At 37.1% G+C, this 25009-nt stretch overlaps 1 protein-coding gene across 4 annotated transcripts in view; it reads left to right on the top strand.

The window, feature by feature from the left end:
- LOC144036391 (seizure protein 6 homolog) overlaps window positions 1-18930 on the top strand; it is a 91577-nt gene extending 72647 nt beyond the window's left edge. Inside the window, exons 5-18 of one of the 4 annotated variants that reach the window (XR_013288633.1) lie at window positions 315-500; window positions 1245-1413; window positions 3012-3178; window positions 3254-3448; window positions 5835-5973; window positions 12054-12250; window positions 13731-13925; window positions 14330-14521; window positions 15200-15394; window positions 15558-15596; window positions 15699-15807; window positions 15888-15984; window positions 17317-17397; window positions 18540-18930. Coding sequence is in view for 2 of the 4 variants with exons in the window: in XM_077546993.1 (XP_077403119.1) it covers window positions 315-500; window positions 1245-1413; window positions 3012-3178; window positions 3254-3448; window positions 5835-5973; window positions 12054-12250; window positions 13731-13925; window positions 14330-14521; window positions 15200-15394; window positions 15558-15596; window positions 15699-15807; window positions 15888-16047 (1943 nt within the window). In the remaining 2 variants the exon portion in view is untranslated. Of the gene's footprint in view, window positions 1-314; window positions 501-1244; window positions 1414-3011; window positions 3179-3253; window positions 3449-5834; window positions 5974-12053; window positions 12251-13730; window positions 13926-14329; window positions 14522-15199; window positions 15395-15557; window positions 15597-15698; window positions 15808-15887 lie in introns of all 4 variants that reach the window. The other 3 variants (XR_013288632.1, XM_077546994.1, XM_077546993.1) reach the window with 3 other exon arrangements.
- Window positions 18931-25009: the final 6079 nt, after the last annotated feature.

Here is a 25009-nt window from a genome sequence, read left to right as displayed (position 1 = left end):
TAATGAGGTAGAACCGTGCGGTTATTAGACAGGAAGAGAGCTTGTTTAATAGCTTCCATTAGACTTGGTTTCCACCAGAGAGCTTCGTCCTATTGCGTGCTGTTCATTTATTTTAAACGAGGACAATCCGGTCTTGGGACATTGATTTCAACCTGCTGGAAGCACAGCTATGACAACATACGCCGGCCATTCATCTTCCAAGTTACTGTATTACAAGCCCCATAATGACTTGCAGGACTTTTTTGGAATTGTTCAATGTGTATGTTAAATATCACACGATCTAAATATGTCTTCTGTGTTCTCCTTTTCTTTAGCTTTCGTGCTGAGCTGTTCATTCCCCAAAGAGCCAGCCGGCGGAGAAGTTTCCGTGACACACCTCTATGCAGGCGGGGAAGCTTATTTTAACTGTTTCAGCGGCTACCGGTTGAAAGGTCTCCAAATGCTCACGTGCCGCAACGCCACAACGCCGTACTGGAGCGGGAAGGAGCCCCAATGCATTGGTAAGACAAAACGTAGTCGTTGGAATCATTTTCTGCGTCGCTGAGCCGATTCAGGGTCACGGGGAGCTGGAGCCCATCTGATTCCGGAAGTAAAGCGGACTTCAACCTTTCTTTTTTTTTCTTTTTTTTTTTCTGGAGAGCTCAGTATTGTTCATTCGGTAATTTTACCGATACAATAATTCCTACTACATGTGTAAATATGATCATATCCAGTAGTAAAGTAAACATCTTCCATTTCTATGTTGCGTTCTATGTATATACGTATTTTCGATTTAAACCAGTGAAATCGCTTTTTTTGTAAATTCCTGCTCATTAGCATCTTTTCTCTTAAGGGAACAAATGATTCTGATTAACCAAAGGTGTAGGGTTGGTTGTTTTCTACTGGGTTGATTACCGTGCGATGCGGGGCCAAATGAAGGTGTTTTCATACGATTAGCAGCACGGACAGTTATTGTCTGGAGGCACTTAGCACCTGGCTTCTTTAATTACAACCGGGTTGCATGACTTTCCCTGCCCTGCTGGTAAACAGCTCATCTACCAAATCCTGACTTACTCCATGCCCGCTTGCAGCTGCTCTGAAACGATACCGCCGCTGCGGCTGCCATTTTAACAAATCTCTCACTATCTGTGAACCTTTTAATGTGGACTAGTCTGCCGGTGGTCTATCAAGACTTTCCTCCAAAACCTTCCAGTTTGTGTGATTACTGTGGCTCATTTGGTGTCTTTCCCCGCACGCTCATCCAGCATCCTGTGGCGGAATGATCAAAAACGCCACCTATGGTCGCATTGTTTCTCCTGGATTTCCTGGTAACTACAGCAACAACCTGACATGCCACTGGGTCCTGGAGGCCCCTGAAGACCAACGGCTGCACATTCACTTTGAGAAGGTGGCTCTGGCAGAGGACGATGATAGGTGCACACACACTGTGTATTCCAAAATTGCACTCTGTTTTTTTTTTTTATAGCACATCAAATTTTCTCTCCACAGATAGACACAATTCCACTGGTTAGCTGTAGTCTGACTGTAGTAAGAAAAAACACAATTCCACTGATTAGCTGTAGTAAGACTGTAGTAAGAAAAAGTGAAATACCACTGATTAGCTGTAGTAAGACTGCAGTAAGAAAAAGTGGAATACCACTGATTAGCTATAGTAAGACTGTAGTAAAAAAAGTGAAATACCACTGATTAGCTGTAGTAAGACTGTAGTAAGAAAAAGTGAAATACCACTGATTAGCTGTAGTAAGACTGTAGTAAGAAAAAGTGAAATACCACTGATTAGCTATAGTAAGACTGTAGTAAGAAAAAGTGAAATACCACTGATTAGCTATAGTAAGGCTGTAGTAAGAAAAAGTGAAATGCCACTGATTAGCTGTAGTAAGACTGTAGTAAGAAAAGGTGAAATACCACTGATTAGCTGTAGTAAGACTGTAGTAAGAAAAAGTGAAATACCACTGATTAGCTATAGTAAGACTGTAGTAAGAAAAAGTGAAATGCCACTGATTAGCTGTAGTAAGACTGTAATAAGAAAAAGTGAAATACCACTGATTAGCTATAGTAAGACTGTAGTAAGAAAAGGTGAAATACCACTGATTAGCTGTAGTAAGACTGTAGTAAGAAGAGCTGATTATGACCGGAGTCACCTACAGCATCTTACCGGTGCAGTGAGAGGTGTTTGCACTATCAATATCTGAAAACAGAGAGCTAGCATAGTTGGAATTAAGATGATTAGCGCTGGCTATTTATATATATATATATATATATATATATATATATATATATATATATATAAAAGCTTGTAACTATTCCGTCTTAGTATTTTACTAGCATACACATTTAATTAAAAAAAAAAAAAAATTAGGAAACAGGGATCTGTAGCTAAAAAAAAAAATGACACGATAAGAGAAAAACGGAGCTCAGTTTTAGAATCCGCAGCCAAAAGATTGTTAAAAACAGCTGTCATACCTAACCCAAGAAAAAATTGGCTTGCCAGTGTAATCAGGCAGTGCTTTGGTCTAAGCGCAAAAACAGCAATTTGTGAGTTTTCAAGCCAATATCGGAAAGGTATGTTCAAAAACAAAGTAAAAAAAAAATAGGAACGAGGAACACCGTACTTTCTCCTCTTACTATTTATTATTATCATATTAATTCCATGTTAGCCACTGTTCACTTCCCTATGTTCCAATATGTTCCAATTCTTCTTTGGTACAAACAGTGCATACGGTACGTCGCCCTTTTATGGTGACCTATGAAAAATAGTCACCAAAAAAAGCAAAAGTCTCATGTTAGAGTCTGTTTTAACACCTGTTTAAATACATACCTATTTATGTTCTAACTTGTGAATATGTAAACGGTGCAACAGAGAGAAGTGAGAAGTAGAAGGCATCAATTGCTATCATCACACACATGACCATTCACCTCATTTGGAGGTGGCAGACAACGTTATCGCAGCTGCACATCTTTTATTTATCTCAAGGGTAACTTGCATCTATTTTCATCATCCTTTTTTTCAGACTGCTGATTAAGAACGGCAACAATATTGACTCCCCTCCGGTGTATGACTCCTATGAGGTGGAGTATTTGCCCATCGAGGGAGTGCTGAGCACGGGACGTTATCTGTTTGTAGAGTTTACCACAGACGGGACGCTGACCTCCACTGGGGCAGCCATCAGATATGAAGGCGAGTTTATTGCCAGCAAAACACTTGCGTACGCTACTCAGTTGTCACTGTCAATTATTTTTTTTATTTTTTCAGCTTTTGCAAAAGGAAAGTGCTACGAGCCTTTTGTGAAGTACGGCAATTTCAGCAGCAGTGACTCCACGTGTAGCGTCGGGACCGTGGTGGAGTTCTCGTGTGACCCCGGTTACACGCTGGAGCAAGGCTCTGTGGTCATCGAGTGTGTGGACGCCGAAAATGCTCAGTGGAATGAGACCGAACCGGCCTGCAGGGGTGAGCTATGGGATTTAACCTTTTTGACTCATTTGAAGGCAGTTAAATTACATATAATTGAGTGGATGACCCGAAGCTTTTATTTGATGATTCATCTTTGCAGGATGTAAAGGAAAATCAAAGAAACACAAAATGTATTTATTTATATATATATATATATATATCAAACAATTAAATATTTAATCAGATTATTCACATTTTAGAATTTTGATTAATCACGATTAACCGCTTAATTTAAAAAAGCTTTTTTATCAACCTTTTATTGCCCACCAAATTTGACGAGCACCTGTTATGTGTTAATTCTTTGGACATTTATTGTTATAAGGACGTCTTCAACATTTTTTTTGATCCACCGCACGCTCTCATTCTCCTCTTTTTCTACTTTCTTTTTTACTTGCATAAATTAAAATGGACAAAAAAAATGACCCCAGTGTTTTGACATGAACAAATATTCTGAATGTCATACATAAACATTTATTAAATGCTTTACTTTAATGTAGTTACGTTTATTGCTCAAACACAACCTGTGTGACCTTTAACGTAAACATCCGCTGTCAAACTAAAGGATCATCTGTGGTCAAAATTAATAGTGTGATTAATTTGTCGTTAATACATGATTAATGCGATATTTTTTTGTGATTAATTAATTAGTTAACACTTGAACTTTGACAACACTAATATACATATATATAAATATATATATATATATATATATATATGTATATATATATATATATAAATATGTACATATATATATATATATATATATATATATATATATACATATATATATACATATATATATATAAATATATATATACATATATATATATATATATATATATATACATATATATATATATATATATATACATATATATATATATATATATATACATATATATATATATATATATACATATATATATATATATATATATATATACATATACATATATACATATATATGTATATATATACATATATACATATATATATACATATATATGTATATATATACATATATACATATATATATATATATATGTATATATATACATATATACATATATATATATATATATATATATATATACATATATATATATATATGTCATGTTAACTGAATTTGGTTCTAAGGACCTAGCAGATTTAATGCTACTAAAACCACACACAGGGTTTGCTTTTTCAATCTACACTCGCAACACACTGACCTTACCGTAAAGCTCAGCCCGGGAAAACAAGAGAAAAAAGTCATTTGCACCCCCTGGGGTCACGGTCACCCTGTGGTGTACTTGTAGAATGCATTTTTCCCCTATATGAAGTAGCCTGCATGATTCTCATGTTTTACTTGAAGTTAAGGTTTTAATCTGATTTTTTTTATAAATGTAAATGCATATTGTAAACATTGATTTTTTTTAGTAATGTTCATTCTGTACTGTGATCAAAACCTATAATAAAAAATCTGACTTTACCTAGAAAATAGTGCAATTTTGGTTAGTGTTTTTATCATTGGTGTTGAATTGAAGTGAAATTTCGCTTCCTCAAATATAATAGGTCAGGGTTGTGCAACTTAAATGTTGCAGTGGGGCATGTTTTTTTCATCAGTACTACTGGGGCCACAAACACACAACACACACTCCCTAACTAGATGTATGACAAAAATGCATGAAATATCAGATATGGACCCAAAAAATTTGCATATGTGTGAAATACATGCTTTTAATATATTGCTGGCATTGGACCAAAAAAATCTTGTGCTTTTGATTATACATTTCTCAATGTATAAAAGATCCACTATCCGAACCCAACAACGAAGGTTTTGAAGCAAACAGTGAAAAGGGCTCTTGCCTAAAAAATACTATTTAAGGACATAACTGTTGAACAAGAAAGCAATATTAAGTGCAAGAACTCATTTTGTGCATTTTCACAAAAATCAACTCACTCAAAATTGTTATTTTATTTGTCTTGCATATCAATCAAAATCCGCAAAACAAATTATTAAGCCTACTCACGTTCTAACTAAGCAATGCCTGCCATCTAATGATGATTGGTAATATTACAACTTAAAACGACACACGATTCCTGCATATTCACAGTTTGGCACCCATGGATTCACATATTCGCCATTTTTCCTTTTTCATTATTTTTCTCCTAATATTTAATCGCATTTTGGATTCTTACTGGGGTTTTTTCAGGATCCCACCCCCCTGTTTCCTTGTGCTCTTTGTGGAAAAAATAGATTGAATGCTAATCAGTGTTTTTTTTTTTTAATAATTTTTCGGGTTTATTGAAACAAAAAAAAAGAATGACATACTATTGAGGTTGTGTCATCATCTGCAGTATTAACACATTTCTAAAGCTTTGTCTGTCTTTTTTTTTGCAGCTGTTTGCAGCGGTGAGATTACCGACTCTGCCGGCGTGGTGCTGTCTCCTAATTGGCCCGAGGCCTACGACAAGGGGCAGGACTGCATCTGGGGCATCCATGTGGAAGAGGACAAGAGGATCATGCTCGATATTCAAGTGTAAGTCGCTGCACCTAAGTTTGCGAGAGGAAACTCGCACATAAAGGTCTCCGAGGTCACCCTGACCTCAAGACGTTAAATAAAGCATCTCTCGACACGAGCGCATGCCATCTCTTTCGCTTCACTTTCTCTCGCCCACACTTACACCGACACACCATGACAGGCACATGGGAAAGTGTTTCTGTAGTTGCAGTCGCTAATTAGATTTTTTTTCCTATCCTCCACATTAAGCATTCTGCCTCGCTTCCAGCACGTTCTCCGACCAGATTAGCTAGTAAGCCGTCCTGCTCTCGCTTCCCTGGTGTGTCTCAGATTTGGCTTTGAAATGAATATGCTCTGGCAGTGAACTACCCTGAGCCACTTATCCGGCCCTCCCAACTGGAACTCAACACGCATGCACACAGATGTCAACATTAGACATCAGCACGGGCGCACATGGTTTCTCCTTCACCTATTACTCTTAGGCTAACGTCCCCCGCTAACGCACCGATTCCACTCATTGAGATATTACCAGAATGTTTAAAGAGCACATCATAAAACATGCTCCTCATATTCCTGCACTCCACGAGCAAAGAGAAAACAAGTGATTTTTCATCAGAATGATTCTCGTTTTGTGCAGGCATATATGGCAAAAAAAATAAAATGTATAACTGATGATGTTATTGCCTGAAGCGCTTGCACACACGAGGGCACAGTGAGGTTAAATTTAAACCAGCGGGAATGTTGCCGCAGGCTGTCGAAAAATTGACTCGCAGACAATCCCTATCACAGGCTATTGTTGGTTATTGGGCATGCTCGTCATGTGCGCATTTATACGGCTGCATTCCTGCATACGACTACAATGATGTACATATTCATATTTGTCAAATAAAATGACTCACAAAATTAGTTTAACATGCATGAATTAAGTCTAAGTCAATATCTTCACAGCATTTTGAGAAGGTCGACCAATACTAGCTTCAAAATGTTATTTTCAGCTTTGTTTCAGGTTTGAAATTACACGTAAAATGGAATTGGCTCTCATCCCAAAGGTTGCGGTTCTCAGCCTTCAACATATCCTTGAGCAAAATACTGAACCTCCAATTTTTCAGATGCCGTGTCAGTGTGTGGAAGCATTTTGACAAACGTGAAGGTAGAAAAACAATGAACAAGTGAAACCCCATTTATTGTTAAAACCAACATCTGATTTTTTTTTATTATTATTGTCACCTGTTTCCAGGAGTCTATATCATTATCCAAATCACACAGTCTGAAGAGAAAAGACAATCTTGATAGAAATGATGTCAAAGTATCACTCAATTTCACCAGCCTCTTTTACGCAGGTCTTTTTTTTTTTTTAAAGACCAGTCAACAAGCCAATTTTCTGGACTATGTGTATGTACATCAAACATTCAGCTAACATAGCCATTCATGCGATAAACTAATTAAAAACGAATTTAACAGTTAAATTCCTTCTTATTTACTTTCACATTTAGTTCTCATTCTTATCCGCATCTAATAGGCTAGCAGGTGTCACATGTTTTCGTCATTCCGGAACTACAACTACTTCCTGCTTTTGTGTCTAAGAATCATGGGAAATGAAGTCCTACTAGCTTAGTGCTGCAGTCAGACCAGACAGTACACGAGCTGAGCGTTTCTTGCGACATTATAAAATGTGGGCCTGCGAGGTAAATAGCACAGCCAACTTCCAAATCAACCGACTTAGTTCTGCTGGATTGTCAACCAAGATAGCATTTAGCATTAGCTAAAATAATAACACAACCCCTGGTCATCAGTTTGGCTGGTCAGTGGTCACCCTAGCTAAGCCGCTAATTAATAGTGCCGATTAATAGAAGCTAACGCTGCTAATGCTAATGCTGAAAACTATTAGTGATGGACTCCAGCCATCATTTGAAAATGGCAATTAAGTGTAGCCTAAAAACAAACAAACAGTGCCAAAATGCAAACTCCAAACAGAAAGGGCCATTAGTATTCTTCCATTTTCACTTCCAATGAAAAGAGTGACTGTTAATGTCAATAACGTATCCATATCAGGCCCACAGATCAAATGTACATTACAAGATAGCATTTGATTCAACTCAAATGACTTCAGAGAGGCTTGCATTACATTCCCTGGAACATTTTGTAATTACGACTGATTCATATCGAATGTTCAAAGTCAATCACTTCACCTTGGTGGGGGGAAAAAAAATCCGAAAACTAAATAACTTGGATATGAGGTGAGCTGATTTCCATACAGAGCGTTAAAGGTTGCCGATGCTTGACCTTAACAGCATTTTCTTATCTTTACAACAGAAGAAAATTAGTGGGTGACTTTTTTTTTTGGTCAAATTTGTTTGCGCCTGTCACGCATGTTGACTTGACAAAAGGCTCGTGGATGAGTGCTGTCTCATTATTAAAACGAAAGGGGGGGGGGGTAGCTAGTCCACACCTCCCCACAGTAATGAGAACATTTTCCAAATTATCATTCATCACCGTGCTTGCGCTGGAAATGACAGAGGAGCAGCGTGCATAATGAGCACTGATTAATTTAGGCCAAACAGGAGGGCTGGCTCCTCGCTAATTAGCATGGCGGCAGACGAGAGGTTGCAGCTGATCTGCACCTGCACAAGGTTTAAGAAAATGTTGCACAGTACTGTATTACACAATAGGGAACTGGTGATAAGGTTTTCATTGCACACATTAGGTTTAGGGAGCCCTCATGTGGAGACTGGCACCGCTACACTGTCATCTGCAAGCATCGTTTGAAATAGAAGCCAGCGATTTAGTTGTCAAATATGAGAACGATTGCAATTGCCTTTTCAAAGCATGACACTGAAAGCAATTTAGATTCTTTTGGATGCTTTAGACCATCTGTTATTCAAAAATAGATTTTACCTTTTCAAAAAAAGACACGCAAAACCAAGTACGCCATTGAAGATTGAATGCAAACCTTTTAGAAAATTGGTTTAGCGTGATAACAAATTGTCGTGAGAGCATGAAATTACCGTAGTTGATATTGAGGCCAGTTGAGTTCAGTGGCTGGTAGTGTTTAACTACTGAAGGATGCGTAAGTCTCGGCTGAAGGGCACTTTGCTTTCGCAGCTTGTGTTCGTGTTGTTTGGAATTGCAAAACCGAGATGACAGTGATTTGTCTGACCGAGGTGACATTTTAAAGAGCTATCAAAACGATTGGGCAGATGACAAGGCAGTGGCGTTGTTACTTGAGTTTTGGTCTCTGAAAGCTCCTAGATTACAGGTTTTTATTGTAAGTTTCTTGTCATTTATTTGTGGCACAATTCCAATGGATAGAAAAGGGGAAAAGCAGGAGAAAAACTGAAAAAAGTTTCAAAGTTAATTTTTCCTTGAGGTTAGGATACTAATCTACTGCTAAAAAATAAAATCAAAATCAAATCGTGAATAAAATATTCCATCTGGTAATCTTTATTGATTTATAGTGATAAATGTAATGTAAAATTGAGAACTTGATTTTTGAAGTGAATAATAGAGTAGTGGATTGCATTCTAGTTGTACACTCTGGGTCAAAACTAACCCAATATTGGTTAAAAATTGGTCTGACTCGATACTTGAGTCAATTTGAACCTATTTCCTTTTATTTATTTATTTTAAACAAAACAAGAAAACAACAGTTGGGTCAAATTTACTCAAGTATTGGGTCGGTTGTGAGTGTACTGTACAGTCTGAAAACAGTTGGGTCAAAAATAACACAAGCTGTGTCAAAAAGGGGCTGTGCCAACTTTTTTAACCCAAAAAGTTGGGTCAAATAAGCAACCCTCAAAACAACCCAAAAAACTGGTGGTGGCAACCCCAAAGAATTTTGTTTTGTACAAAAACACGGAAATTGTTTTGTTTTGTGGGTATTTCATTTGACCGAAGTTTTTGGCCTATTTATTGAACCCCAAAATTTGTGACTGTCGCTTTTTGACCCAATTTGGGTTATTTTTGACCCAATTGTTTTTAGAGTGTATAATATCTGTTTGAATCTCTGCCCCGGTCTTCTTGTGTAGAGTTTGCATATTCTGTCCACGCTTGTGTGTTTTTTTTTTATGTTTTTTATATACGTGTCCATTTAAGACTAATTTGTCCTTTGTTGTTAATGTGAATGTTTTTTTGTATCTGTATGTGCTCTATGTGGTGTGGCCTGGATCAGTTCCTGGACACTGTCGTCCACATAAGTCGATCGATCCTAACCAAATGTGTCGCTGAGACGCTCGGTCAGATTTAGGCGTGAGGGCAGGCCAATAGATCAGAGGGAATCCTGAGTCAGGAACTGTCAGATGCTCAGGGCATTGCGTTGTCGTGGTGAAGCAGCCACAAGTTGACCTGCCACAAAGCTCACCTCTTCACAGTACAAAAAGCAAACACGACACCAGTCTTGTAACTTTTTGGACACATCTGGATTAGCTGCCCTACCTTAGGAACATCTGTGTGCTGCGTGCACCACCTAATGCTGCCACTTATGGTGCGAGCTCTGGTTAAACCATGTGTAAGACAGAAATGCTTTGACCTGTGAAGTTGGATCGACATCCATGACTAAGCAGACAGCTGCTGAGCTATTTGTTTAAATTGTGTCTAAAGAAACTCCCCACAGAGGACACAATCCATTGTTTTGCATTTTATCGTTTATTGTACCATATAAAAATCACAATATAAAGTGTCCTGGTTGTTTCAATAGTATTTTAGACCAGTAGGTGATTTGCCGTTGCTATGGCAATGACAATAGCCCCTTCAAATGATTTAGCACGTTACATTGAGTTTTCATTGAGAAGGATGCTAAAAAAATAAACACGTTTTGGTGCATGTGTCAATGTGAAGAAAAGAAGATATACACCAAACAAACCATATGCCATGTGTTAGAAAATGTTGAGACCGAAGCCAATCGGAGTAGATAAGATGGTTAGCTGAAAGATACACGTTGTCTGGGGTGGTCTGATTGTTGTGAGACCTTTGTGGGTTGATAAGGTTCCACGGTGCGTTATAAGCCTTGTTAACATTGGCTGTGGTCAAGACGGAGCTTGAACGGAAGGAAAGTGTGAAGTCGGGAGATAATAAAAAATGCGGGAGGAAAAATATCACTTTATTCATTATTGTATAAAGTAAGCCTCGATACAATGGCTAGTTGACATAGGCGGATTGTTTTTTTTTCTCATTTTTATCTGCCAGCATGTTTTACAATATTTTCACATTTATAGTTTTTTTCCTTTTCATTCTTTGTTTTTCTTTCTTTAATTTTAGCGTGACTTTATGCCTCGGGATACGCACATCCATGAATCCGTACCGCGTGCGAATAATTGATTGATTCAGGTTTTCACTGAAGGCTGCATTAGAAGGAATTTCCAAATTGTTCCCTAACGTCAATGAAACAAACTGAAGTGGTGCTTGAAAGGAGATGAGAAATGACGTGGTCGAAATTGTGAATAGGAATGCGGAGAGTCGGTTTTCTTCTAAATATCACGCTTAATGTTAATCGCTCAACTCACATCGCCATGTGTGACCTAAAATGAAATCTTATCGAAACAAAATATGCAATAACGCAAATCATGGAAGTCTTCACCAATTAATACTGGAAATATTCTTATCATGCATTCAGCTTGTGAATTACTCATTTTCATTTCTAAGTAAACATTTAACTACCATCCGCGACACTAAAATAAATGACCAAAAAAAAACGAGTGTAATTTCTATTTCACCTCACAGCTAAAGATAATGATTGAATTCCAGAAACCCTCTTTTACTTATTTTCTTACAAAAAATAAATGAATATACAGATTTTTTTAAATAGCCCTCATAGTATATTCACAATTTCTTCTTCTTCATTGTTGTTTACTTGAACAAATCAATAATATGAGATGCTCTTTATCATGCCTGGATATGTTAGTGGGATGGCAATATACTTTTTTGATCTAAATACGCTTTTCATTTTAATTTAGAGGTCAGCATTTAAAAACCCACCCTGCCTTAATCTAATTGCATTAATTATTCTTTCAATTTGTTTTGGGGGCCTTAAATGAGAAGCGGAACTGATGAAATCTGTTCATCGTTGTATCGAGAAATAATCACCATTTCCATGTGTATCGTAGACTCAACTTGGGGAAAAATGACCTTTTGACCTTCTATGACGGCGATGACCTGTCAGCCAACATTCTCGGACAATACAGCGGCAAACGTCCTCACTTCAAGCTCTACACGTCCATGGCGGACGTCACCGTACAGTTTCAGTCCGATCCTGCCACCAATATCTACGGCTACAACAACGGCTTTGTGGTCCACTTTTTTGGTAAGATTTATACGCCCAAGAAGAAACCCAATGTGTGTAATTCAGAAAGAAAGGTGCGGATGCTCCTGTTGTTGTTTCTCTGTTTGTCTGGCTCAACACAAGTGTGCTGCGTTCGATAACAGAGACGAACAGGAACATAATAATTGGGTACACTTAATTGCGGGCCGCTTTTGTCTGATGCTTTGTGTTCTTTGCTATCCGCCATTGTGCATCAGCCGGTGCCAAGCCGCCTGCTGCGTTCCTCGCGGCTAACAACAAGCCTTTGTTTACATTTGCGTCCCGAAACACTTTAGTTTTGTTCATATAGAAACCCTTGCTTTTGTATCACCTGCTGTTGTTACATGATATATATGTTTTCTTTTTTTCTTTTTTTTTTTTTTTCTGGAGAGCATTGCTCTCTATTTTTTTTTTTAATATATATATATATATATATATATATATATATATATATATATATATTATTATTATTATTATTATTTTATTTTTATTTTATTTTTTTCATCCTTTAAGAACCACGTCTCTCTTCCTTTAAAAAGAATCGCTAATGCTAAGTATTTTAATGTGCGTATGTACCATCTCTGAACCTAGCAATGAAAATTGCATGTCATTCCTGAGAGATGTGCAAATGCTATCAAGGTAAACATCTAGAAATGTAAGTCTTCTTTATTTAAATTAAAGCAACTGTTAACAAACCGCAAAATAAAATAATAACCGGGATTCATCACAATTTAGTGATTATTTTTTTCATTATCGATACCGCTCATCAATCCAAGGGAATAAAAGCATACAGATCAAAAATGCTATTTACGTTATTGTCATTATATCTATCATCATATGATACGATAATGTAAGAGATGTTTCTAACCTCCTGATACAGATTTTATCTTTAAAATAAAGCAGTTTTCTATGATATTTTCTCAACTAAACACATTTGCAAAGTAAAGAGATCAAAAGTAGCTTATTAAAATTACTAAAACGATGTATTTAACAACGTATTCTATTTGTGTGCAGCATAACAGCTAAATGCCGCATCACCATGTTTACTTTACAACCTGGGCTGCACTAATAGGGTTTAATTAAATTAAATTAATTAAAAATAACAATTGTACGATAATGAACATATTGGAACAAAAACAAACAATATTTGTGAATTCTTCATGTAAGGGAAGGAAAAAGTCTTATATAAAAATAAAAAAATAAAGGGAATAAAATAGCTGCCAAACAACTCTCAAATTTACTTAAAGACTATATTCTAGACTTTAAAAAAAGTACTCAAAAGATCCAGTAAATGTTTTTTTTTTTTTCAGTAGCTAGGATAAAAGTAAAAAAACAACAAAATCGTACATAGCATTATTATATTTTGTCCTACTTTTACTCAGAACTAAGTGGAAATGCTAGTTAGCCTAGCATAGACTAGGAAAAGACACAATTATTCATTATCTACCCGGCACACTGCCTATTTCATCACCAATGTCCACAGAGGTGCCGAGGAACGACACCTGCTCTGAGTTGCCGGAGATCGCCAATGGCTGGAAGAGCACGTCGCACCCTGACCTCATCCACGGCACCGTCGTCACATACCAATGCTACCCTGGGTTTGAGATGGTGGGCTCCGAGATCCTCATGTGCCAGTGGGATCTCAGTTGGAGCGGGGATGTGCCGAGATGTCAGGAAGGTGAGGAAACACCCTGACGCCATCGAGCGATGAATGATAGATTTGTCAGAACGAGAACTTTATTTGTTATGATATCCAACACAAGCGAGCCAAATATGAGCTGCATCAGAATAGCAGTTGTAGCGATTACTTGGATCTAAGGCTGAGGTTACTGCAGTTCATGTTCCTATTCAGTGCTCCGCCTAACAATTTTTATTGGGCTTATTTCCTGAAAGACAGATTTATAGCACCGTGTACAATAAGAAAGCAAAGTTTTAAGAGATACCTCATAATATTTGCCTTTTAAAAAAATAAAAAAAAAAAAAGAGCAATGATAATGACATGTCAATACTGAGCGCTCCAGAAAAAAAATAAAAATAAAATAAATGATAATAATAATATTTGCCTTTTTTTCTCCCCCCCAGTGGTGACATGTCAGGACCCTGGAAATGTGGAGCACAGTCGGCGGGTGAACACGGGCACCCGCTTTGCTGTTGGATCTTCGGTGCAGTTTTTCTGTCATAAAGGTTACATTCTGTCGGGCAGCAGCCTCCTTACCTGCTACAACCGAGACTCAGCCAAACCCAAGTGGAGTGACCGGCTGCCCAAGTGTCTTCGTAAGTCCTATGCTAAATGTTGTATTACTCATTTGATTTATTGACGTCAATATTGTTTCTTAACCCTGGAGAACCCAAGAACCCTTTTCTTCTTTGGAAAATGATGAATTATACATTAAATGACTGCTATAAATTCACTGAACACCAAAATATGTTCTTTCAATGTTTTTTTTCAATGTATTCCCTAATTTAGGATTAAGGCGATTAGGATTAAGGATTTAGGGGTATCATTTCGAAAAATCAGAATAACAAAAACTGTCAGTAAACTATTTAGAATTTAAGAAAATAATCAATCAAATGCACAGCTACATTGAACAATATATATTTTTTGTTTTATTTATTGCATTTTAGCCATCTTGTCACCACCACTCTGGTGAGTGTAAGTGCAATATTCATCCACTAGATGGCCTCATGCAGGGGTCAGAAGTGGCACTCTGGACTTTTGAAGTTAAATTTATTTAAAAAAAAAAAAGTCATTGTAATTTATAGGGGCCAAATTTGACCCCGTGGGTTCTCCAGGGTTAAAGTATTACTCTGAGCAAAACCTGATTTTTACTAGTCTGTAAATGCCAGCTAAGACGTACAACTTCCTGTCAACAGGCAAAAACACTTGCCATGAAGCCCCCTATATCTCTTGCTAAGAACTACAGTCGTACTTACAAATATTTCGGTCTTCAGCTGAGAAGTACGAGCCATGCAGGAACCCGGGTGCCCCCTCCACCAGTGCACAAAGTTCCGCAAAGGCCTTTTACCAAGCGGGCGAGATGCTGACCTTCTCCTGCCACCCGGGCTACGAGCTGCAGGGCGAGGCCACAATCTACTGCATCCCCGGACATCCGTCGCAGTGGAACAGCACGCCACCTGCTTGTCGAGGTAACGAGCGCACGTGTAGCAAACGCTTTCAAGATGACAATTTCATGAGCTATTGATTTTCCTTGCTGCAAAAACAAGATTTTGTTCAGCGCTCAAGTGCGACGCGTGCTTTTGTCTCGCAACAACAAAAAGGAGCAAACGCCGACTAATTGTCTCTTTGCAGCTTCCTCGAGTCGATATGTGAACGAACACAAGCCGGACGGTGAGTTATGCTTTGAAATATGGCAACAACAATGCATCACTATTAGTTTTGTGATATTTTGTAGAAATAATGTTATTTGTGTGCGTGTGTTCTGCCCCATAGTTGTCAATACCGATTATGGCATCGAGGGAACCAATATTACCCTTGCTGTATTTATTCCAACTACAATTATCTTGATGGTTGTTCTTGGGATTTATGTTTGTGCTACAAAGTAAGGAGTTGTACTCAACATTTGACGCGTGACCTTTGCAAATGAATGCGTGTCACATGATGCTCCCTCGTGTCGTTCAGACTCCAAGGGAAGTCTATCCGCATGCCGGCATCATCGCCGCCGTACGACAACATGGCAGAGGAGCCCGCCTTCGACAACCCGGTTTATGACAGAGGAGTAAGTACAGATGTGGTGACCATGCAAGCGGTGGACTCACAAAACACCAGCGTGCTGTCCTGAATCATCCCCGTGTCTGGCTGGCCATCTCGTTGTCATCTCATGTTTCACCACTAGAGGGCAGTCACCATTCATCTTCATCTCCATCACAGTTTTCTATCAGCAGCAAGCAATGGAGAACAATTGGTACTGTATAGTCATTGATACGGGATTACAGGGGTTACGCAAACTTTTACACCCAAACACAATACTCAGCTCTCAAAGTACCACCTAAATAAGAAAAATTATATGGCTTAAGTGTTGGAAGTGCTCATCAAAAATGTAACCATTTTTATGACTCAATGAAAATATATTACAGATAAAAGTTAAATAAAATACTTAATTGTGAAAACCTTGAGTGAAAAATCAAACATAAATACAATTAGATGTGCAATTTCTGGAGAAACTGCATGTGAATGCTGAAAGCTGAAGGCTAATATTTGAATGCATGTGGAATGAGATGGAAGCTTTATTATAATTATAATGTGAAATGTCATTGAATATAATGGATGTTAAATAATTAGACAATGATTATTATATGAAATTGAACTTGGACTAAAATTTGATCCAACCGGATACGAACCCTGGTCTCTCACCCTGGTCATTAAAGATGAATGATGATTGTATGTGTTTAATCCAGATTTATGTGATTAAGTAATGCATGATATGATATTTAGTTTATATATATATATATATATTTATATATATGTGTGCATATCAATAAGTGCGCCCCCACGGCAGTATCAAACATCCGGGAATGATGATGAGGGTTATGGAATGGAGTGACATGCTAAATGGTTGAAATGTCTCTTCCATTAAAAATGAACAGGGATTTTTTTTTTATACAGTATACTCGTACATAAAATGTTAAATTATGCAAAAACTGTTAAGTATGTGGAATGAGAAAAATATAAGCCCACTTGTTGTGATTTTTTGGACCATGCTGAAATTAGAACAGTGTAAATCGAATGTCGTTTGTGGAAGTTGAAATTTCTTTCTGTCACCCATTTCATTTCCATTGTCTCATGTTGCGTGTAGTAATAACCGCATGTAGAAACTTAAAATCCTCCATTATCTCCAACATGGTAAGTCGAATTGAAACCTAGCAGCGATTGACGTTTGTATTTGATTGAGAGAGGTCGGTCCTCACATGACACTGTCGTCATTCTAACATTATTTTAAATGCACCGTCCCATTTGTCTCCATGATTTCACCATCAGAGCAGCAGAATGCGTTTTTGTTGACGTGATGGTTATAAAGCATCCGCTCCAATCCTCTCTTCTTCTCCTTCAGCACTGGCAGGCACATTCTAGATACTAAAGCTGTCATCCTGTCACTATGTTCATGTTGGCGCCACTTCACAACAACTATGAGGTGAGATCTCCGGCCGTTGCTGAGAGCACATCTAAGTCACTTTTCACCTGAGCCGCCAGAGCACCATTTGACTACCTCTTCTAACCTGTCACGATGTTTCATTATCCTGTTGATGAAAATTTGATGCCGGCTTCAGAATACTAAAGTACTCCTAGGAGGGTTATGTCATGTCTCCGGAGAAAAACATCTGTACGATCCACATAAAATAATAAACAATGTCTTAGAATATTTTTTTTTTTAAATAAATGCCTTTGATAACAAACTACTAACATCCCTGCAAAGTACACACAGCGTCACGCTATATACATTTCTTACTTCAATCATAAAGACGTCAAATCGGATTATTTATTTATTTATTTATTTTTTAAGGAAGAATCAACACCATGCGGGACACAATTGTGAAGTGGAACAAAATGCATATGCTATTTTAAACTTTTTTTCTACAAATAGACAACTGAAACGTAGGGCACGTAAAATCATTCACCCCCCTTTTCTCTCAGTGCAGCCAACTGACTCCAGAAGTTCCCTGATAATGATGACACTTTTGCAAGAAATGGTTTATACAGTAGTTACATAAATTATTATTATTATTATTATGCACACACACAGACAATAGCTGCTTTATTAAGTTCACCTGCACAATTTAATAACAGCCAATTCAAAATCTGTATCCAAATTCTGTTTTATTCAACATGTTTTATTTTCTTGTTGTTGGGTGTAGTTTGCAGTGGCTTCAAAATGCAGGTGTAACAATTAAAGTGTTCTATGTTGGCCCTTAACATAAGTGTCAGAATCAAACCAAAACCCTCGCATACATGCAATAATTGATAACAATACTGCTTCTTGTATGGAGTCTAATGTCACGTGTTTGCAAAACATAGATGAAGGACATGTTACTCGCAATTAAAACAACTAATCAACCTATTAATAACATCTGTGTATTTATTCAAAATTCTATGTTTGGTCTTTTGACATATGTGAGATATCCGCATTCACATATGGCTGGCGTATTACTTGGCCTTTGTATATAATACAACTAAAGACAGATTCTTTGTATGTTGTACAAACATGTATAAAAAAAAAAATGTTTCACAGATTATATCAACTGCCCTTTGACTGATTTGTGTGTCTGGTCTTTACAGGACTAATGAAAAAAAGATTAAGAGGTGTCAATTTAGAGACCTTGAATTGCTCAAGCTTTGCCTTTTGGGATCTCCCTCTGCACTGTTCATCTTTTCCTTTGAGGATATTGTAAATATGTCTTTTTCCCAAGGTTGACTCTGTGAATCTGTGGATCACCATGGTGATATTTTTATAAACTAAATTGCTTATGACAGAAGGTGATCACTTGATTTTTTTCTGTATTTTTGATGCCCTAACTCAGTAGCAGACCTTGAGGGAAAAAGGGGCTTTTGTTGAAATCTGTTCGATACAAATTCCTACCATCTAGCTTTCTTTGTCAACTTGCCGATATAACTGTATTTTATTTGCGTGTCTGGATCTGCTCTTTGTAAATAAACTGCCTGTCCAATGCATGTGTCTCCTTTCTGACTATAACCAGAGAAGTCTTATATATATATATATATATATATATATATATATATATATATATTAATTAAGCCATCACCGAATTATAGGTAGGATATACATTTAATTATATGGATTTCAGAAAGAGTTCATTCACTACAGACCAAAATCTGAGAATGTGATAGTGAAGTTTACTCTGGATTTACACATTAAGTAAAGTAAATAACATCAGGCTGTTTCAGGAAAGAAGAGGGAAATAAAATATGAAGTTACATAAATAAAATATGGTGTTTTTAAATATGGGGGGGGGGGGGGTTGGGGGTACAGTGCCAACATTGCGGTAATCAACAGTACTAATACATAGTAAATAAAATGCCCATAAACAGACTGAAGCAACAGCCTTAAGAGTGATGTATCGTCTGAAAACGATATAATAGTAAAAAATATATATATATATTTGTTTTGTTCTATATCTAGCTATAACAAGATGATAAGGTTTAATAATATAATATTGTCAATAGAGGGCGCTATAGCTCTGCTACACTGCTGACGGTGGTCGTTACCCTTCTTGAAGACAAAAATTCAAATGAAAATATTCATAATGAAATGAGAATATTTTGTGATAAAACTCTACTTTAACATGAGATGGATAAATATATAATATTTATAAATATTTAGTTGTGATGATGGATGAGTAAAGTTGTGGTCTGGCCTCAGACGTACAAATCTCATTACAAGTTTGACATTGATATTGAGTTTTTCCTTGCCCCGCCGGGGTGTTTAGGTCAAGGGATGGCGTTATTATTTGTCAACTTGTGACGCCATTTGAGATGCTTTTGTAATTCAAGGATATATGAATACATTTGACTTGACTTGGTCTGATTCTGTGTAAATGCCGTTCAGTGCGAAACACATTGGCATGTGCCATGTAAATAATTGATTTAAAAAGATTTAATATTGCTTATGATGTAACTGTATAAGTATATAAATAGTATACAACCTTCATGTGTACATAAACACACCTATAGCCATACAGACTTTTTTTCCCCCCATTTCTCGATGCACCTTAAGCATTAACATACTGTACCACTAGGTGGCAGTCTACTACCGAGTCACGCATCCAAGCAGGGAGCCATCCAGTACATCATGACAAATATCATGCATAACCGATGTGGTCTGACGAGGGCCTTCCGTTGTTCACAGTGGCTCACAATTAAAATGAGACCAGCTCACAATCCAGAGGAGACCTGAGCATGGCACTTAATACAGTAGACCATTATAGACCTCCCGCTAAGTGTGTGCAGCCTGGGGGGCGAGAAGAGCAGACAGTACACTTTCCAGGCGCTGTGGGATACATTTTATGAGACATCATTTAATTTGGGCTAATGACTCGTTCAATAGTAGTATTTAGTAATAGTGCCCCTGTGTATGTGTTAATTCTTTACAAACAGTCTCAAAATTAGGGCAGGCGTGTTTATTGAGAAAACATTTTAAACGTAATATTCTTTGTCTAAGAGCAAGCAGAGTTTATTGTCTGTTTTTCTGTGAGTTTAAAAAAGAAACTGCAAAATACAGAAACTATCCCAATATTGGAATAGCCTACAATTTTAGAGCAGTATTTAATTCTCTCCAAAAATGTGACTATAACGTCAAAGTTGTTTTAATAACAATGTTTTTACAAACAAGGTCTCTTCTAAGAACTACAAAATGTTATGTTCCACTGAATGCATATCATTTAAAAATAAATAAATAATTCTCTTTATAAATTTTTTGAAAAAAATGTGTTTTCTAATTTTTGAAGTAGAACTAGAACAGATCAGAAATTGAGAATAAAACCACAAGCACATAAGTGTGTTGTGGGCGTATTTTCTATGTGTTTCTGCGTCAATAACATATTTTCTGTTAAAGTCCCTTTAATATAGTACACATGTGTCTAAACTACGGCCGAGGGGCCATTTGCTAACCCTAACTCTAAACCCCCCATATACCAAAAATAAACAAATAAATTGTGTCGAAAAAATAAGCACCTCTACTACTAAATTGGTTTGTATGCTGTATAGCCAGATATGTAAAGATACAAATAAACTGTTTTTGACAAAAATAATTACCCAAATTCACTTCAAAAAATGAGGTGAATAAAGAAAATACATTTTTGAAGTTTCTTCCATTTTCTGCTCTGTGTCCATGTCTGATTTACAGAATGAACGCTATTGGTCATCTTTCTAAAGTTTTTGTTCTGAATATGAAGATGAAATTTTGTCACTGTTCAGTGAGAGTATGGATCTAGTTCAGTGAGATACAGGACCGAGGCAACCCAAAAATCTTGAAAATCCTCAATTATTTGATCTATAGCAATAAGAAGATAGTATGTAGCAATTTTTCAAAAAAGCTAGAAAATATAAACAATTGATTGCTTTCTTGATTGATTGATTTCCGTGCTCTTCACAAATTCAAGTGAAACAATTTAAATGTGGCCCTTGCATCCTTCCATTCTGTATGCGGCCCTCATATGAAAAAGTTTGGGCACCCATGAGTTCGGCTTACTAAAAATCTTGATGACTGTCTATTATGTCAAATAATATAGCTGATTTATAGAGCAAGTTCATATTTTCATTATATTTTTTTGTAGGACAAAAAGTACAAAAGCTAACAAATTATATATATATTTTTGTTACAAAAACAGTCATAAAAACCTAGTGTATATTACATGCTCTTTTACACTCATCACAATTTTGAAGGTCATGTTGGTCCAGTGGCAAAAAAATACAGTATGTTCTGTAAAACTTGATGCTTTGTGCGGAACCAGAAGATCTGTATGCAAGTGTGTGGTTGTGAGTCTGTGTGTGGTGTACATGACGGGAGACGGGGGGTGCTTTATACGAGATGTTTTCCTTCCAGGACGCTGAGCATGTTTGAGATTGAGAGCTCTGAACAGAGGGGGGGTGGAAGGAGGGGGGGGGGACAAAAGCAAGCAAGCCAGAGGGCGGAGGGGAGCGGATGAACCGGTGAGATGATAATGCAGCATGACACCTCTGAAATGAATCCCTGGTTACCATGGCGAAGAAGCGGGATGAGCCGCTCTCTTAGGAGCCTCAATAAAAGCATGTTGTAAATGATGTTTGATTAGTATTTTCAACATGTTCCTGCACGGAAGAGACGTTTTTGTCAGCTGCCTCTTCTATTGTTCTTCTCCAGCCCAATATTAGGAGACTAAATAAACTGCAATTGCCAGTTTATATCTTACATATATGATCTGTATGATGTCTTTGAGTACACAGAAAGGCGTCCGTGAATAAAGTTTATGATGAGTAATTATTTACATGAAATCTTTTGAGTAAATACATTTTTATGGAGGAATCACAACAAAATTCTGAATAGAAAATCCATGCAAAATCTAAATTGTATCACAATTTATATTCTGCCTAACCATCGAGCACCCGATCCTGTTTGCTGGAGGCTTAAGGCTGAAGAATGTGCGTTCCACATTCCAAATATAAAATGGGCGCTGGGACGTATTCATGACACAATTATTCACTTAAGCACCTCAGCATATTAAACAGCTTCCATCTTATTTGCCAATCAAATTAATGACTTCTTTTCATACATAAATGCATGGCAAGTAAAATGATGTTGATCTAACAGCAATATGATATTATTTGCACATTAGAGTTCCTAAATATTGATTTCACCGCTACAGCATTATTTATTACATCAATTCAGCGTGTGAAGATAGAAATACCAGAAATGAGCACGGCTAACATTTGCAGTTTGCCGTCTTAACATCTTTAAAATGATCCGTCCAATATTCCCATTGAATTACGACGTCCCTTGTCGCCGCAGCACTTTAAATAACCATTTATTTTTCCCGTCCTGTACTTCGTTTATCTCTACCAGCCCATTCACCTACTGTCAAATATCAGCAACAGCTAAGCTCAAAACTAAAAACTGTCGCAGACAGTTAATATTCACTGTCTCATAAATCATCCCCATAAAAACTGATACAAAGTGTTCAAAATCACCTTTTGGGCAATAACCATTTAGAACAATTTGATTTCTCACTCCTTCCTTAGCCTTTTAGCTGTCTTGTCAAAAAACAAAATGGCCTCCTCTTGGCAGCTGACGAGACTGCTAACCATCCACACCCTCTTCAATTTGAGCACAACCTTCAACATTATCTTCCATCAAGTTCTCCTCAACAGTCTTACCTCTACTGGAATCTCGGAGACACCTGGGACTGGCTATTCGCATTTTTTTTTTCAACTCGGTGTTAAAAAAAAAAATCATTGTAGTGGCTCATCCCCACTGATGATCGTTGATTAATGAATGTTGATCACGCCACGCTCGCTTTCATCTGATATTTCACTGATGACCCGTTCAATAATTCTATAAAGAATCAAGCTTGCCATTGACGCCAAATTCAATAGTAATTAGAGTGAGATCATTACTAAAGACTAGAAATGTCAAGCAAACAAAATTGGATCCACTTACTGTCACTGTTTGAATTATAGTAAAATAGTGTCAAAATTGCTAAAAATTCATATAAGTGTACCTTCACACATTTCAACAATTGGGCCTTAGCTGAAATGGAAGGATTTTATTTTTTATTCAATATCATATGAAATGATGCAAATCCTGGTTATATGCACCCCCCCTTCTTGTCTCAATGTCCTCTTTGTGTCTTGTGTTGCTCACTGCTGACGGAAGATGTTTGACATAGACAGATTGCCCGGGCTCAGCTTAAAGTGGCTGCTTTGCTCCCCAAAGCACCGGATCATCGGAATCCATCATGAATACTACCTCTGATTAGCACATATACCGATCATACCATAAACACAATAGACAAAAACAGAACAAAGATTGGACTTTTTGTCCACAATGAAAAAGATACATATGCGAAAATTATGGAAGACTTGGTGATAAAAGTGTGATAATGGCACATGGAGGCGGTGAATTCTTTGCATCTAATCATGGCTTGAATACTGGGGGTTTGCCCGGTTATGTGAAAGGAGGAATTTATCATTATTGACTCGTACCTCCATCCCTTGCTCAACCCGACTTCCCTCCCTACCGCTGACATAAATCATGATTTCCCCTTGCAAGATCCTCTGTGCCATTCGAGGAACAATGGCCCGCTTACGTCGGTTTTGCTCCCTTTATATTTTATCTCCGCGCGGTAAAGCATAGTCATTATCAAAACGTTCCTGATTTGAGGGCCTCGAGGGTGGAAGGTAAAAAGTTTGTGTCGCTGCTTAATTTGGATGCATGAGATGCAAAGAGGAGTAAACAGCGCTCAGTTTGCAGAGCTTGTGCATTTGCATCCTTGTTTTTTTTTAAATTTTTTTTATTTTTTTTTGTGACCACCGGAGAGAATCATAAGCAGCAGGAAATGGAAAGAAAACAATGATTATCATGAACAAGCGCTTACATATGTTTGTGCTCATCACATCCAAAACCAAAGATGTTTGCTGCTGGTGCATAAATACAAATTCCTGATGTGGAATTTAATCGCCAAGAAAATAGAATTTTTTTTTTTTTAATCGATAACACAACAACAGAAGCATATTAACATGAACTTGGACAGCTTAAGATCATTTTGAAAATTTTTGCATAGATGATGTGCTAACTGATCCTCAGTTCATAATCTAAAATCAATCCAGAAAGACTCCATTTGGAATATTTACACTTTTTTTTTTTGAAAGAGTGTCAGAGAGCCAGCATATCATACAAATAAGAATGATTATCAGCACCTGGAACCTAAAAGGTGATAAATATTTCATTTTAATTAAACATGAAATATTAACACATTCCTTAAAATGTTAATCACGTGACTTGATTGATCGCTTTTCGGCAAACGTATTTCCAAATGACTATCATTAGTCCCTTTCTGTTTCAACTGCAGCAAAAATTATGTGAACATAATTTAATCAACATATGTTTCATATGAAATATATAGAAGGGAAAGTACAGTCCAAGAATGTCATTTTGCAGTTTTGCCATCCTATATATATTCTGCGTAAAACATCATTTGTAAATACTAATTTAATGGCTAAGAACCTATCACTGTCTTGTTGGAAAAATATGCCAA

This window comes from Vanacampus margaritifer, chromosome 16 (genome assembly GCF_051991255.1).
Source record: "Vanacampus margaritifer isolate UIUO_Vmar chromosome 16, RoL_Vmar_1.0, whole genome shotgun sequence".
Classification (NCBI taxonomy): domain Eukaryota; kingdom Metazoa; phylum Chordata; class Actinopteri; order Syngnathiformes; family Syngnathidae; genus Vanacampus; species Vanacampus margaritifer.
The sequence above is the reverse complement of the archived record's forward strand: the minus strand, read 5'-3'. Positions and strand labels throughout refer to the sequence as shown.